This window comes from Protopterus annectens, chromosome 10.part0, assembly GCF_019279795.1.
Source record: "Protopterus annectens isolate FY-2018-M chromosome 10.part0, PAN1.0, whole genome shotgun sequence".
NCBI classification, from domain to species: Eukaryota; Metazoa; Chordata; order Ceratodontiformes; family Protopteridae; genus Protopterus; species Protopterus annectens.
The window spans coordinates 402,150,157-402,168,363 of record NC_056744.1 but is presented as its reverse complement, the minus strand read 5'-3'; the positions used below and the strand labels follow the sequence as shown (position 1 = coordinate 402,168,363).

Below are 18,207 nucleotides of genomic sequence, written 5' to 3'. Positions count from 1 at the left end.
GCTAGTTTAAAGTAAGCAGCAGAAGCTATTTTCAGTGAAAAAAAAGCAAAGATACTTAAATCCAGAAAGCAGTCGCTTTTTCGAGTTCCTTGCTGCTAGGACCACTCTGTAAACCCACGTGGAGCTTGTCTGAGCAGTATAGCCCCGGTTGGGAAACAAGCTGGAGTAAAGAACTGTGAGGCTAGAATGCTAGCTGCTTATATCACTCTGCCATCCACATGATTCTTTAGCCATTCAGCCTATATCAGACAAATGGCCGTGGTCCCCATACTATACAACCTACTGGAAGACTAAATACAGGTTTTTTTGTAATCCTTACTAAGAAGGGCAGAACTACAACTGCGGACAGTGCGAAGGAAGTTCAGTTGTGTACTTACCATAAATGTAGATGTTCGAGTGTATTCACTGTTGCAGTCATCACATTTGGGTTATCCCTGCCAGGGTACCCCTTGGCCGGCCCAAATACCAGAGACTTAGTATTTCTGCGTCAGTTGCTGTCGCTTGAGGTCTGACGTCAGCTCGTCAGGTCTATAAAGTAAGGCAGCCGACACCATTACATCAGTTTTTCTTGCCCTAACCTGTCAGGAGCCCCCAAAGTAGGAGGCCAGATTCTGGTGGAAGAACCCCACCAGTGGAAAATAAGTACCAATAAGTCCCTTGTAAGGAAAAAGAGAATAAGGGGGATGGAGGGAGGGAAACCAGGACTGCAACAGTGAATACACTTGAACATCTACAGTTATGGTAAGTGTACACAACTGTACTATGTTCTTTGTGTTTCACTGTTGCAGTCATCACATTTTGGGTAAATTTTCAAAGCTGAGGAAGAGGGTGGAGGTGGTCAAGGAAACTAAGGGCTGGTTAGGATGGCCTGCAAGCCTGCAGAAGAAACCCTGCCCTGGATTTGGAGAAGAGAGGCAGGTGGTAATGCTTGGTGAAAGTGTGAACAGATGTCTAGGTGGCAGCCTCCAGGATGTCCCTGGTTGGGACTCCTCTGAGGAAAGCTGCAGAGGTGGAGGCTGCTCTGGTGGAGTGTGTCCTGACCCCTTGGGGGGATGCTTTCCATGTTGTTTGTAGCAGAAATAGATGCAGTGTGCTATCCATTCAGAAATGGTTTGCTTGAAGATGGCTTTGCCTTCTGCCCCTGTAGCAAAGCTAACCAGCAATTGATCAGACTTTCTGAAGGATTTATTCCTGTCCAGACAGAATCTCAGCTGTCTGTGCACATCTAGTGAGTGAATAATCATTTCCCCCTTGTTCTGGGGATTAGGAAAGAAGCTGGGCAAGTGAATGGATTGGTTGAGAACCACACTGGACACCACCTTGGGCATGAAGGATGAGTTAGTTCTGAGGGATACCCTGTCTGCATGGAAGATGATGAAGGGTTCCACAGCCATGAGAGCTTGCAGCTCAGAGACTCTTCTGGCTGAAGTGATGGGCAGAAGGAATGCCGTTTTCCAGGAAAGAAATTTTAGCTCTGCAGAAGCAGCTGGTTCGAAAGGGGGCAGGGTGAGCTTTTCCAGGACAAAGTTAAGGTCCCAAGCTGGTGTTGGTTCCCTTCTGGGGGGCCTCAAGTTGCTAGCCCCTCTGAGGAACTGTTTGATCATAGGGTGTGAGAAAAGGAGCTGCATAGTGGGAAAATGAGCAGAAATAGCAGAGGCATGAATTTTTATAGAGGAGAAAGAGAGGCCACTGTGTAGTAGGTCAGCTAAGTAATCCAGGATGAGAGGGATGGAGGGCTGTGCCGTACTGGCTCCCTTAGCCTGGATCCAGGTGTAGAACCTTTTCCATTTATCTGCATAAAACTTTCTGGTGCTAGGGCATCTGGCCTCATGGATAACATCCAGAACCCGTTTACTGAGGATGGCAGATTGGTTCGGGTTAGGGAATAAGCCAGGCTGCCAAATTGAGTGTCTGCAATTGGGGATGCATGAATTCCCCTTCCCTCTGGAGATTTGGAATCTGAGGAAGATGCCAAGGAGGCAGCGGGGACAGGCCGTGCAGCAAGGGATACCAGTGTTGCAGGGCCAGTCTGGAGCTATGAGAATGGTCCTTGGTTTTTCCTCCCTTATTTTGAGCAGTACCCTGGGGATGAGAGGTAGGAAAGGAAAGGCATAGACCGATAGATTGACCCAGGGGAAGGACAGGGCATCCACTTTCCAGGCCATGAAGTGATGCTCCCTGGTGCAGAATTTGCTGAGCTGATGGTTGGTGTGGGAGGCAAAGAGGTTGACCTTCGGGGTTCCCCATTTCTGAGTTATTAGGGTGAAGGTACTTCTGTTGAGTTGCCACTCATGTGAGTCCAGAAGGTTTCTGCTTAATTGGTCTGCCAGAGAGTTAAGAGAGCCTGGTAGGAATTGTGCTAACAGGTGTAGATGCATGGAAGAGGCTGTGAGCCAAAGGGTCATGGCCAGCCTGCATAGAGGGTAGGAATGAGTCCCTCCCTGCTTGATGATGTACCACATCACAGTGGTGCTGTCTGTTTTGATCAGGAGAACCCCTGGAGAGAGAAGGGGTTTGAAAGCTATCAAGGCGTGCTGCACAGCCATCATCTATTTTTGATTGATGTGCTGAGGGATTTGCTGTGGGCTCCATTGGCCCTGTATGCACCTGCCATCCAGGTGTGCAACCCAAGTGTATTCTGATGCATTTGTGGTCAGGGTCTCGGCGTCAGGGGGTGGGGAGAAGGGGAGTCCCTTGTTGTGGGAGCATGCTGTTGCCCACCAAGGAAATTCCTTTCTGAGGCAAGGAATTATAGGTAGAGGAGTTTCCAGGTCTTGAGAGTGTTGACACCAAAGGCTCTTTAGGTACCGCTTGAAGTTTCCTCATATGCAGTCTGGCATATGGAATGAGTAGTATGCAAGATGCCATGAACCCTAGAGCATGCAGGATCTTCCTTGCAGTTAGCTGGGTTCTGGTGGCAAGTTGAGAGAAGTTGGCTGTCAGGAAAATTTGTTTCTCTAGTGTAAGGTATGCCATCTGGGATGCTGTGTCCAGACTTGCTCCCAGGAAGATTATCATTTGGGTGGGCACCCGTTTGGATTTCTTTTCATTGATTGTGTACCCCAGGGAGGTTAGTAGGGTCTTTACAAAGCCCAGGTGGCTTGAGCAGCTTTTCCTGGCTGTCTGCCTGAATAAGGCAGTCATCTAAATATAGGTAAGTTTGAATATTTCTTTGCCTGCAGAAGGCAATGGCCGGAGTCAGACGTTATGTGAAAACTCTGGGAGCAGTAGATAAGCCAAAGGGAAGCGCAGAATACTGAAAGTGTTGAGTTCCTGCCCTGAAGCTGAGATATTTCCTGCATGATTCCCTGATAGGAATGTGGAGGTAGGCTTCTTTTAGATCTAGGGTGGCCAGCCAAGCATCTTTGGAGCATTTTGAATTTTGGAATCACCAGGAAGGTGTTTAGAATGCCTAAATTGAGGATGGGGCGCCAGGTACATTATTTTCTGGGCACCAGAAAAAGCCTGGAGTAGAAGCCTTGGCCTATCTGTTCTGCAGGAGCATGCTCTACTGCCCTCATAGAGAGCAGGGAAAGAATTTGCTTTTAAGCCTCTGCCTACTGATTTGGTGGTAGATCTGGGAACCCTTTTGGGATTGGAAGGGTGTGGAAGGAAAATTTGTATCCCTAGGACACAATGTTCAGAACCCATTTTCCTTGCTAAAGGTGGCCCAGGTGTTTGAGTGAAAGGAGAGTTTTCCTCCAAGTGGTAAGTGAAGGTGGGCAGAGAGTGGGGGTGGAGGAAGTGAGTCATTGTGAGTTCTTACCATAAGGGGGTGGCTTAGAACTCTCTGGTTTTGAAGTGGAGGTAGTCCACTGCTTAGATCTCTGCATTCCCTGGGGCTGCTGTCTGGGGGTCTGTTTCCACGGGGCCTGGGCTGGACATGTTTACTTGGAGGGACAATGCCTGCTGAACCTAGGGGGCTGGACCTGTAAGAAATCCTTAACTGTTTGCACAGATTTTGCTTTTTCTTCCATCTTTTTTTTAATCTTCTATCTTTTTTAAGACCTTTTTAAGTTTTAGTGCTGAATAGGTTATCTTTGTACAAGGGGGCATCCACCAATTTAGATTTGACATGGCCTGGCAGGGGTTGTTCCTTAAGCCATGCATGTCTTCTAATTACAGATCCAGTGACTGCTGCCCTGCAAGAAGCTTCTAGGGCATCAAAACCACAATGCAAAGTGTGTTTAGTTACTTGACTTGCAGAATGCATTAAGTCTTGTAAATCTTTAGATTCTGCCCAAGCAGGAAAGGAAGATATTTTTTGTTTAAGGAGTTCCAAGGCATGTTTGCTGAAATTTCAGCATATGGAACTGACAATTTAGTGCCCTGATAGTAAGAGTGGCTGAGGTGTATACTTTTTTTCACACTGTAGATGTCCATGGCAACTCGTGCAAACTGCTTCTGTTTCGGACTCCACGGCAAGAAAGACTGATGTAATGGCGTTGGCTGCCTTATTTTATACTCCTGACGGTCTGTCGTTAGTCCTCAAGCAATAGCAACCGATGCAGAAATATTAAGTCTCTGGTATTCGGGCCAGCTGAGGGCTACCCTGGCAAGGATAACCCAAATGTGATGACTGCAACAGTGAAACACGAAGAACATCTGGAAACAAACCAGACTGGTAGACTAAGGTGAGCTTTATTTACAAGTGCAACTTGGGAGCAGAAAGCAGTAATATGACTTGCTCAAGGTTCTAAATAATGAAGCCAGTGAACTATGAGGTTCAAATTCAAGACTCTCTTTTTATCATGGTAACCTCCCTATTTACCAAACAGAAGAAGAGAAAATAAAAATGAATGCCATGACTTTGTTTTATCGGGTGTTTCAAAAAAATCAGTAAACTATGATGTAACTTTTACATTTACAATATATAAAAATGAAGAAAAAATCAAGCAATTTATAAAAAGGAAGCAGAAAAAAAACAATACAACATACTTCTGAATATGTGTAGCACATAACTGAAATTTCATTTATGACTATATTGCAATAATCTCATACCAACGTGATCTAATATAAATGCTTAACAACAAAGAGGGAGGCATTTTTCTTAGAATTCTGGGTCTTTACGTGTTTAAAACTTGAATGAAAGATCTGATGATGAGGGATGACAAGTTACCCAGTACGTTTAAGTTGAAGCTCTGACTTCTGTCCCCAGCTGTGTTGGATGCTATACAGGTATATCTTCCTGTGTCAGCTACATGAGTATTGAAGAGTTCCAAAAAACGCCCACCAGACAGAATATTGTGCTCTGTGTCCTTGGAGAGAGGCTGGTCATCCTTCATCCAAGTGATTGTTGGGACTGGACTGCCTTAAAGATAAAAACAACTGTTGTTAATAGATGTCACACTCCATAGCACACAAGATGCATTACTTCTTTAACTTCCTTTCATTCTTTTCTCTTGCTACTGCCCTTCAGAGGAATTATTTCATGAAAGCAGACCTTTCACCTTGCTTCCTCTATTTCTAAGTGAGGTAGTTAAAGAATAACCTTATTAACTGGAAAGAAACCAGTTCAAAATTCAGCAGGACGAAAATAACCACTGGGCAAGTCACTTAAATTCCATCTGCCCAGCTGCGGAAATGTATACAAGCAGAAAGCAGTAGAAAATGAAATGCTTCTCAACTCAGGTGACATGAGAAAATTATGCAAAAAATCATTATCTTTGTAAATCTCTTCCTGAATTTTCTCATCTTTCCTGCAGTGAAAATTACCATCTGGCCCACATTGGGCTTTATCTATTTTTCTTTCATCTGATATAGCTATATACTACAGCTGAATGAAATATTGCATTTTGGCATGGAAGTTTACTTAGAAGTTGAAAGGGGACTGCATTAGTTGCATATACCCAGTCACCAAAAGTCTGACCCTGTACATGGATATCACGTACATACTGCATTCAGTACACTAAGTCTCTATTGCATACATACTTAGGAAGTCACTCCTGTATACTTACATGAAGTGGACTGTGGCTGCAGAGATGAAGAGTAACAGTTTAAAATGTGGGGACTCACAATGCTGAGTCCTGGAATGTAGAGGCTGAATGCCTGAAAATCTGGTCTTATATATACTAAATCTGAGATTGCCATTTCTTGAAATATTTCCTTTTCTCCAAGGTATAGTAATGTTGCAATAGGTATATATAATTTCTGGGGCAGGAGGGCTTGCACCCCCACACTGGCAGTAGTAGGCTTGCCCTCTGCAAAAACGTTGTTTAAAGGAAAAGAGCAAAATGTTCTATATTTGCTGTTCTCCTGTATTTTTAGTCTGTATTTTGCTTGTTTTGGGACTTGCCATTGTGAGTGCCAAAATTTCAATAAGGAGTCTAGTTGAAGATGCATGGGCATATATTCTGTTCTGCAACACATTTCACAAAGTGCATAAAAAGGAAACAATGGTAAGGGGTGTGCCATGTTCTGACAGCAAAGACACATACCTATAAATATAATAAAACATTTGGCTTCTTTAAATGCCAACAAAGTTTACAGGACAAGCTTTTGAACAGCAAACTCTTTCTCTGGTCAAAAATAAAGTATAAAACATGTAAAATCATCCAGCACATTTAAATACCCTATTAATAAGCATTAATGAATGACAATACTGAATTAATCAATCATAGGTTCTTATCAGCCCTCATCCTGCAAATGGCCTCAACAAAAAACTGCTGGTTTAATCAAAGTAAAATCTGCCATCCAGTGCTAATCAGGACTCGTTACCACTTGCACTTGGACCAGAGGTAGCCTTCTGTGGTGCTCTGTTAAATGCATCTGTAATGTTTGTTAATGCTGCCTTGGGCAGTATAACTCATCATGCTTGTTTAATTTGTGTGAATACTCCACATACCTGTAGCTTCACAAGTTAGTGTAACATTGTGCTTTTCCTTCACTCTAACATCTTCAGGCTTGTTGTCACCCAAAATACGTGGAGGCACTATTAAAAAAAGGAATACATATCACTTATAGCACTAATAGCAGATGCAGTCATACCTCTGGAAAGTACAACAGACCCTTATATACTGAGATACAGATCTGTGACATGATGTCTACTCCTAAGTGTTAAGTACTGCTGCATGTGATTTATAATACCTAATGTCAGGAATGCATTGCTAAAGGAATTCTGCAGTATACGTAAGCAAAAAAAAAGACATGGAATAACAGGAAGATGGCTTGCAGATATGATAACAGATTCAATTCAAAAGATTAATTATATGTGAGAAAAAATAAACTATCACTGTAGCACAAATTAATGATGATGCATTACCACCAGCTGGAGGTTGGCATAATGGTTAAGGTGTTTATTTCACAGACAAGAGGTACAGGGTTTGATTTTCACTGAGGGAAATTGACTAGGTTTAAAATGGTCCACACGGGGAGTTAGCCGAGTACTTACCTATGAACCTATAAAACAGAAAGAAACATGTGTGATATTTACATTGGAATAACTAAATTACACTAAAAACAAAACATGACAAGCCTGGTTCCATGGTCAACAGGGATGGAGCTGGAGCCCTGAATGTGGCCCAGGCAACCAGGGTTTGATTAGTGACTTGACACTAGAGAAGCCACGGATGGAGGGGAAAGTGAAAGGGTGTGGCCTGTTTGCTTCTCCTAGAAAGTGGAAAGAGTTGTGTGTACTTGGTAGCACACCAAGTACTTGTGGTTTTTCCCTTGGAGAGACCAGGGAAACTATCACCTAGGTTTTGGCAAAGGGCAGGGCTGCTTGAAGGGAAGATCCCTTTTGAAAGTGAAGGAACATCCTTTGTGGATGACCCACTACATGTCACCTGTCCCTCCCTACATGGAGTGTGCATAAAATGTTAAGGCTGCACAGAAAAAACATCATGAATCACACTTGACGGCTGTCTGAAAGATGGCCCCTCCAAACAACCATCACCTAGGTGATGAGCAATTAATGGGCCAGTTGGCCAAGGGGATTGAAGATTGACAGACAGTGAAAGCAAAGTGATACAAAAAACAGCAAGACAGCAGCAAGAAAGGGGGAAGGAATGCTGAAAAAAGGGGCTAGGGAGGGTCTGATGGAGGTTCTACCAAATTAGTGATGAGGTATACATCACAACACTGAAAACTTACATCTGGGAACACCCTGGCATTCGAACGCACAGATTATAAGTCATATAAGTCATGAGATAATCTGTATCTTGTTGATACCCATCCACCATCATGATGTACCTCCTGCTTCTAGAAAGGTAAAGCAGGCCAGGCTATGGATGAATTTGCATATGCCCATCCAGTCATCAAGGCTCATCTTGAAAGATGTGAGGGTGTCACTCTGTTTAACATGTAAGGGCAATTTATTCCAGGGGGCGGCATAAATATAGGGTAATGTGTCCCTACAGGGTGTCGTGTTTATTTGTTTTTATTTAAATATGTTAACCAGCTAAATGCACCAGTCAAGTGGTAATTTTCAGAGACAATATATGATTTGTTAAGGCAACATACAGCTTGTTACAAAAAGAAGAAGTTACAGATAGGAACAATACAACAGCACAATACATACATAAAATACATTACAATACAATCAGAAAATAACAATAGAGATATTTGTAAAATACAAAACAAAGAAAAAAACATTGAAATATTTGTAAAAGGAGGTTAAATACAAAGGCATTTCATTCCAATGCAATATAACATGGAATTGTTTTTAACACAGTAATATATTCACAACTGTCATATTCAATCCAGAACATAAAAGCAAAATTAAGGAATAAGCAAGGAGAGCCTAAGTGTGAAGTGCAGCAGAAGTAAATAAGAGAAATAAGTTGTGTGAACTAATAAACCTAAGATTAAGAAAAAGAGCCTAAGTGTGAAGCAAGTTGTGTGAGTTTATAAACCTAAGATTAAAGTAATGAGAGCCTAAGTGTGAAATGCGGTCAAGGTAAATAAGAGAAGTAATTTATGTGAGTTTATAAATTAAGATTAAGGTAAGAAGGGCCTAAGTGTGAAATGCAGAACAGGTAAATAAGAGAAATAAGTTACGTGAGTTAATAAACCTAAGATTAAGTAAGGAGGGCCTTAGTGTGAAATGCAGCTGAGGTAGTGAAAGGTGATAAAAGTTATGCAGGTTAAGAGTGTTGGAGAAGGGAGTGGGAACCATACAGCTAAGATAAAAATTATATCTGGAGTTTAATTTAGTCCTGATTTGAGACTTATGAAGTGAAGTTCTTGCTAACCTGAATCTCTGAAGTAGGTATGAAGGTATTATTTAAGTTTATTTCTGCAGCCCGGATAAAGTGATTCACCTCTCAGTTCTTTGTAAAGATGGTTCCAGTTTGCTGAAATGACTTTTAATTTCTCACCAATGAGTTTTTGAATTGGGTAGTCTCCTGCATTTCCTCTAGATCTCGCATGACATTTATTAGAGATGGGGGGCAGTAGCTGCAATTTAAAATGTAAGAGAGAGAGAGATGTTGCCAGTGAGAAATCATTTGTCCACCAAAGATAATGCAATATATGGAGCTGATAACATGGAGAAGGCAAATTTCAGATAATGTCTGGAGTAATGTGGCTTAATTAGTTGCATATTATGATAAAATACAGGCTAGGAAACAAAATTTGGTCTAATAGGGTAGGTGAAAATAGTGCAGAACAAATGTGTTAAAAGACTAAGAATTGTGTTGCAGAGTCACAGTTTTATTCACTGATGCTATGTTGTATAAAAGGTATGCATAAGTAGTGGAGGGAGCATTCAGTGTAAATGTTGTTATTGTAAGAGAAGGTAACTTATTCTTCAACAGAAATGCTGTAGAGTGAAGTACTGGGCAGGGAGGTTTTGAATTTGTGAGTGAGGTAGAGGGTGGGGCTAGTCTGTTATAAATCCCACCTCCTATCTCCCCTGGGAAAAAAGCTACTAGCCTAAGCCCTAATGGGACTAACCAGGTCAACAAAGTGTAAATAAAAAAATAAATAAATAATAATTAAATATGCCTATGATCCCTAAGGGTTGTCATGGATGGGGTTGGGAGGGAAGCAAAGCAGGCAACAAACCATAGACAGTGGCAGTCAGTGTGTGCATTACTTGTATGTTGGTGGAGATTCAGTTCCTTACTTCTAGTGTTTGTGGAGCTGTTCATCTTGCAGAGATGCAAGAGATCAAGGAGGGTGGGATCCTTCATGGCAGGGAATGCAAGATATAGATCTCACTATGACAGTCTATAAGAGACCGGGTACAGAGATAGGGTTTAAAGCCTATCTTGATAGCCAGTGGTCTTTAGACCACGTTCTTTGTTTAATTAATAAGCTCTGGGGCCCTTCTAGCTTTGTTTTATGTCTGTATAAGTACATACCAAAGGGGGCATTATATTCTGTAATTTGTATAATTACAGCAGAGTACAGGGAGATGCTAACTTCTATTGACCAGGATGAGACACCTTTAGATATCAGTCGTCCTAATGGGCATCAAAGAAGAGGGAGTTGTCTACCAAGGTGCCAAGATCCCAGACTACTCTAGAAGTCTGGAGAAGAGTACAGGCTAAACTGTAAAGTTTGGGACAGCAGGTTTTTTTTTAACCGATTAAGACAGTTCTGCATTTCTTTGCATTTAATTTAGCACTTTTTCCGTACACTGTTTGTTTGTAAGAATTTGTTCTTAGTGTAGGGATACTGTACTAAGGTGTGATAGGACAATAACACTTAGCTTGCAGTCATTGACAAACTCAGTTAGCCATAGGTCAGGTCAGGGTTTACGGGTTGGAAGTTGGAGAAGTACCTGTCATAAAGGATGGTTCCTAGTACTAACCCCTGAGGTACACCACTAGTTACCTTCTTACTTTCTGAGGAGGCACCTGACACTAAGTACATGGGTTCTACTTTTCAGACAGTTTGCTATCAACCTTATTATGGAAGCGTCTACTTTTAAATCTCATAGCTTATTTACAATACTAGTATGGCACTTGGTGTCATATGCATTAGCTAAACCAGTAGGAAGTGTGGACAGGATGAAAACTATCCATTGTCTCTGTGACTGTCTTGGAGAAGTTTAGTAAATTAAGCAGCTATGACCTCCCCATAAGAAAACCAAACTACTGATACTGTACTTTATAAAGTCAGATATGATTCATTCCATGACTTTGCAAATTAGAATAGTTAGGCCAATGGGTCTGAAATTCCCAGGGTCTGTGGTAGGCCCCCCCCCCCCCCCCCATGAAGGGGCATCACAACAGAAGTTTCTATACTTTGAGGACATACCCTATATCTAAGTTTTGGTTAAACAAGTTCATGAGAGGTTCCACAATAGTACGTATGGTTATACTTAGAAGGCATCGAGATAAAATGTTGGGAGTCATAGAAGTGATATTTTTAGTTTTTGAAAACATAGTTAAGACATTTTAGGAGATGTAAGGGATTCAGGGATCTGCGGAATTTCAATGACTGTTTCCATAGTACAGGTCACACTAAACATATCTGGAAGTATATTTTGGGTCAGAGTGGGCAATGCTGTTTTCAGTTATCACAGAACACTGCTCAGTGTTATTTTTTTACTATCTAACATAATTAAAGAATGATTAATAATTATCCTTGGCTTCAGATGCTACTTTCAGTTTGTGTTTGGCTTTGATCTTGCTGATGGTAACTTTTAGCTCTTTTCTAATCTTTTACAGAGTCTTTAATGTCTGTAGATTTAGATTTATTATATAACCTAAATGTTTTTTTCTTTGGTTATAGAGCTGATTTATATAAATGACCACCAGTATGGTTTGTATTTAAATTTCTCATATGTGGTTCTAAAAGGAACTGCCAGATCTATATATTTTTTTATTTTGATGAGAATGCAACTCGTCCAATGAAGATTTTTTTTATGTTCAGTGTTGTTATATGAATAATGCTATTTATGTTTCTGAATTTATTGGGTATGACATTTATAAACATGAAAGTGACTCTTTTGTAACTAGTTCTCCATGGATTGTTTTGAATGTGTGATGTTATCATGCATAATGTAATTCACTTTGACTGCAATCATTAAACAAGCATTAATAGTATGATTATTTTTATTTCATATTGGTCATCTGGTCGGTTGTTACCATTAGTAGCATATACTGAGTAAGAAATGTAATTTTGGCTTTTGGGTGGGAGGTTGGTGTAATGGTTAAGGTGTTTACCTTATAGACACGAGGTGCAGGGTTTGATTCTCACATGGGGTAATTGGCTAGGCTTAAAATGGCTCACAAGGGCAATTAGTCTAGTACTAATCTATGAACCTATGTGACCTTTATGATTAATCATCTGACTTACTTTTTGAATTTATCATGCACTTGGCAAACTGGCAAGTTATACAGTGAAGAGACTGAATTGTTTGGGTGAAATGTGGTTTGCTGTTTTAAGCCTTTTCATCCATAATAATTTATTTATTTATTTTTATATTTGTTAACCGGGTTAGTCTGTCTGGGTTCTTAGAAGCCCCTTTTCAGCAGTGACCCGGGGAGAAAAGCGTGTGTGCGTATAAAATATCACCATGAAATAAGGGCTTTGGAACTCTGGCCAACTGCGGGGTCACCTGCCAGCAGGATAACCCAAGTGTAATGACTGCAACAGTGAAACACGATGAACGTCTACTTCATATTTAAAGTGCCCTGGCTTCCTGACTTACAATTTACTGCAATGCCTTAAAAGCTATGGCAACAGTACAAAAAACTTGCTTTTACATGTTATTAAAAACCCCTAATAAATATTATAAAATCATAAAAATTTACTATTACAAAAACTTTTTGTTTGTATTATTTATATTCAATCTAAATATCGAGAAATCAGAAAAATCAGACAAAATGATAGGCACCTCTAAAGGACCCTAACTATCTTTCATTATATAAATACCATATAAATCAATGACTTGCATAAATAATTAAATATCTAAAAAATGTATGTAAAAAATGTAAGTTAGATACGATGAACATCAGTTTGTGTATAAATATAACCTATACCAATCTAATAAACTTAATAGCGAAAGTATTAGATTAAAAACATATGCTTTAAGTTAGCATTTTATCTAGAAAGTGCTTTTAACTTCAATATACATTTTATAGAAGCATATTCATTCAGCCCAGGGGGAGTATCTGCTGATGTCCGAATTTGCCACATAAGTTCACATTCCTCTAATCTTAATTCCTATGGTCCCTCTCTTAGATTAGGTTCAACTTTCTGAATTACTGTAAAGGCAAACTTATGTGTTGGATTCTCGGGTTAGCCAGGGCATTTGTCAAAATTTCCTTTTGAATATTATATTGGTGCTCATAAATTCTTTGCTTCAGCTTTCTTTCTGTTTTGCCTATATAAAATGATGGGCAAAATTCACATAATGCCACATATACTACTCCCTGGAAATCACAAGTATACTTCCTCTTATTACATATTGTCTATCTCTAATGGTATACTGCTTTCCTAATTTTATGTACTTGCACTGCTGACAGTGTCCACATTTACCCATACCATTTCTAAATGTAAGCTCGTGGCTCTGTCTTTCTAAAAGGCTTTTCAAATTTGGGCCTCTTCTATATGTGAAATGTGGTCGTGACTCCAAAACTTTGTTGTATCTTTCGGCTTATCCTGGTTAGGGGTCGCCACAGCAGAACTCCGGTCCGCTAATGTTTGGTAGTGGATTTTTACGTGCCGAGTTACCAGCCCTGATGCACAACCTTCAACGAAGGCACACCCATTCACACATGCCTCCACACAGAAGACACTCTAGCTGATAATCGAATGGGACAACGTCTTGCTGTGAGGCGACAACGCTACCGCAGCACCACTACCGCGGACCAACACTTTATTAATTCTATTATCTTCCAGGAATATAGTCCAATTATTCAGTATGATATCCTTAATGTAACTAACGTCTAAGGAATATGTAATCAATAGACTAGCTGTTACATTACTAACTGTTCTTGGTTGAGTACCCATGTGTCTTGTTTCAACAGGATTTTGTATATCATCACCCCTATAGTTACCTTGGTAGCCATTCTGTACTATGGGTCTAAAATGGCCAGAAGTTCTTTTAAAGTTAACTTCATCTATAATATGTGTAAGGAAAGGTTCTGGGTACCCCCTTTTAAGAAACATGTCTTTCAAATTTGCACAGTCCAATATGTAATCACTATCTGCAGAAACCATTCTGGCTGCTCTTACTATTTGGCCCTTTACAACAGCTTTCTTTTGAAAATATGGGTGACAGCTTGTAAAGTGCAGAAAGGCATTCGAATAGGTGGGCTTTCTATAAATGGTTGTTCTATACCTATTATTACTTTTATCCTTGGGTTATCCGAATGTCTAAAAAAAATGATAGAATCCATTTCCACCTGGTGTGTGACTTCTAAGAAGTTGGTAAACTTGGTTATTTTTGTAAATTCATCTACCATGCTTGTTTGGCCCTTCCACACAAAAACATGTCGTCTTGGTACCTTGTGTACCATGCTACATTATCTTTGTAGATGTTATTACTAAAAAGGAAATGCCTTTCCTAACATGTCATTACACAATTGATAAAACTGCCGCCACAGGGTGAGCCCATGGCCACCCCTGTTTTCTGCAAATAAAGGTCTCCATTAAAGTGCATAAAATTATTTGATAACACTAGTTCTAGTAATGTTTCAATCACATAGATGTCCAAATTTCCAGCTCCTTTTAAATATAGGAACTCCCTAACCCATTGTATTCCAAGCGTTTGTGGATTTATGGTATAGATGTCCTTTATATCCACAGTTAAGAAGGCAAACTCATTATTATATTCTAAATTATTAATGCCTTCTGAAAAAAAAACATGAATCATAACAAATTTGTGTTTCAGTTCTTAGATAGGGCTTCAGTTTGGTGTCTGTGTATTTTGCACATGTGTATGTAATCAACCCCCTCCCATCTACTATGGGCCTGAGAGGTGGATCATTTAAATTTTTATGTATCTTAAGAGACCCAAATAGAGTTGGTATAACTGGTGCTGGCATATTCAAATATTTTAGGATGTCAATAGTAATACTTGCTTCAAAAAAAAGATCATTTAGGACATTGTGAATTCTTTTATATGCCCCATTAAGTTCATTTAAGCTGACATGTTTGGCATTGGGTGGCGCAGTGGTGCAGCGGTTAATGCTGTCGCCTCACAGCAAGAGGTTCTCTGGTTCGATTCTCAGCTGGGGTGCCTTCTGTGTGGAGTTTGCATGTTCTCCCTGCGTTCGCATGGGTTTCCTCCGGGTTCTCCGGTTTCCTCCCACATTCTAAAGACATGCTTCTGGAGCGTTTCTCCCTGGGCCTCCGCTGAAAACAGGATCTGTGGAACCTAGTCGGACTTTCCCGGTCAACAAATGTTAAATAAATAAAAAATAAAAAAATAAAAATGTTCATTAGTTTCACTTCTTAAATGTTCAAGCATTTTATTAATATACATATCTTGATTCATAAACACCAACCTTTTAGAAAGACAGAGCCACGAGCTTACATGGAAATAGTATGGGTAAATGTGGACACTGTCAGTAGTGCAAGTACATAAAATTAGGAAAGCAGTATACCATTAGAGACAGACAATAATATAAGAGGAAAGTATACTTGTGATTCCCAGGGAGTAGTATATGTGGCATTATGTGAATTTTGCCCATCATTTTATATAGGCAAAACAGAAAGAAAGCTGAAGCAAAGAATTTATGAGCACCAATATAATATTCAAAAGGGAATTTTGACAAATGCCCTGGCTAAGCACATAGCCGAGAATCCAACACATAAGTTTGCCTTTACAGTAATTCAGAAAGTTGAACCTAATCTAAGAGAGGGACCATGGGAATTAAGATTAGAGGAATGTGAACTTATATGGCAAATTCGGACATCAGCACATATACCCCCCCTGGGCTGAATGAATATGAATATTGAAGTTAAAAGTACTTTCTAGATAAAATTTCAACTTAAAGCATATGTTTTTAATCTAATACTTTCGCTATTAAGTTTATTAGATTAGTATAGGTTATATTTATACACAAACGGATGTTTATCGTATCTAACTTACATTTTTTACATACATTTTTTAGATATTTAATTATTTATGCAAGTCATGGATTTATATGGTATTTATATAATGAAAGATAGTTAGGGTCCTTCAGAGGTGCCTATCATTTTGTCTGATTTTTCTGATTTCTCGATATTTAGATTGAATATAAATACAAACAAAAAGTTTTTGTGATAGTACATTTTCATGATTTTATAATATTTATTAGGGGGTTTTAATAACATGTAAAAACAAGTTTTTTGTACTGTTGCCATAGCTTCTAAGGCATTGCAATAAATTGTAAGTCAGGAAGCAAGGGCACTTTAAATATGAAGTAGTTTTAACTAATGGTTCAATCAAGGATTTAACTGTTTAATTGTTTAATTATGTTGAATGTGAGTATAAAATGGAGGTTTTTATGGCTGTTGAGTTGTCTGATGAAGTTGGGGCATTTGCCTTAATGAAAGCGCTTACAATAAATTGGTCTTTGTGAAGTTTGAAGCCGCTAACTTGTTTTTTTGTTGTTGTTTTTCACAAGAAGGCATTAATAGCTTCAAAGCTCCTGTCCCCACTGGCAGCAAGGACACCTATACTGGGATATACACCAATGCAGTGTGTAAACATTTATACAATTGTACTGTCTTAGCCATTCCTGATAGGAGCAAAGCAAGATCCTCAAGAAAAAAAAAACAAATCTGCCTGGTAGACATATCCCACGATTCACCCTGATCTTCACTCAGATCTTGTTTGCTGCCAACTGACTTCCTAGTAGTATTAATATGCCACTCAGAGAGCTGGATAAGAGACAATGCACCATATAAGAAAGGTGATGGACCTCAAGTAGACTGGATGGGGGTTGGAGGGTGGGACGTAAGAATGAAGGCAAGATGAACAACTCACATGGAACATTATGGTAAGTAGATAACTTCTTTATGTGAAGTTGTTCTATCTCGCCATTCGTTCTTACTGATGGGTAGAGTCCCAAGCACCATCTTTCTCGGGTGACTCACGGAAGAATATTCCTCAGAACTGTGGAACCAAAAGAGGTTCTGTCCCTGGAGGCCTTGTCTACTTTGTAATGAGTGATAAAGGTATGAGGTGTTGACCAGGTAGCTGCTGCACAAATAGAATCTAATGGTAACCCTGCAGAAAAAGCTAATGAGGTTGAAACAGCTGTAGTAGAGTGGGACTTTATTTTCTGATGTAAGGGAGCATTCTCTGAACTACAAATGAAGGACATTCAATCTGATAGCCATCTTGACAAGGTTACTTTTGACACTGGGGCACCCTTTTTTGACTCCAAAAAAGAAACAAAGAGCTGATCCATTGATCTGAATTGTTTTGTTCTATCTAGATAAAATCTGAGTTGTCTATGAACATCAAGTTTGTGCAGCATGTGTTCCATCTTATTTGTGTATTTAGGAAAGAAAATGGGCAACTCAATGGATTGGTTAAGATTTGTCTCTGAACAAACTTTTGGTAAAAAGTATGGATTAGTTCTGAGCAAAACTCTGTCATTATGGAAAATCAGATAAGGAGGTTTGATGGTTAAGGCCTGCAACTCAGAAATCCTCAGAGCAGAAGTAATGGCTATCAAAAATATAGTCTTCCATGAAAGGAATTTCAAAGGACAGGACAAGGCTGGTTCAAAAGGAGTTAGTATAATTCTGGAGAGAACAAAATTTACATTCCATGGCATATAAACGAAAAGCAAAACGGCTATACAAGTAAAACCCAGTATATAAAAAGAGAAGTATATGAGAGAAAACACTATACCGGGTACCACACAATAACGTCTTTATTTAAACAAAGTAAAAAGGAGAGGTGAGCGCTTTCGCAACCTTCGTTGCTTCATCAGACAAAGAATTAACTGTTCAACTGCTTGTTTTATATCACTCTCAGTCAAAAAATTTTTCCAATTAGTGACATCATACAACTTTTGAAAATTTAAAGGCATATATGACAAGAATATTGTAAAATATGCATATGAATATAAAATATATATACAAAAATGTAAAGTATGTTCATATTTATGCATATCTAATTTAAAACAGTTAAATAATCTCATTAAAAATGCATATATATAAAAATGCATATAAATAAAATGCATAGTATATTCATATTTATGCATATCTAATTTAAAACAATTAAATAATCTCATAAAAATGCATATATATAATATATATATAAAAAAGAATGCATAATACAAAATATATAATAAAAGAAATATATGT

The 18,207-nt window shown here is 39.2% G+C and overlaps 1 protein-coding gene across 1 annotated transcript in view; it reads right to left on the bottom strand.

The window, feature by feature from the left end:
- HMCN1 (hemicentin 1) overlaps positions 1–18,207 on the bottom strand; it is a 5,606,893-nt gene that overhangs the window by 1,868,305 nt on the left and 3,720,381 nt on the right. The window contains exons 48-49 of the mRNA XM_044085314.1: positions 6,845–6,931; positions 5,120–5,311 (exon numbers count right to left, since the gene is read on the bottom strand). Coding sequence (XP_043941249.1) covers positions 5,120–5,311; positions 6,845–6,931 — 279 coding nt within the window. The remainder of the gene's footprint in view (positions 1–5,119; positions 5,312–6,844; positions 6,932–18,207) is intronic.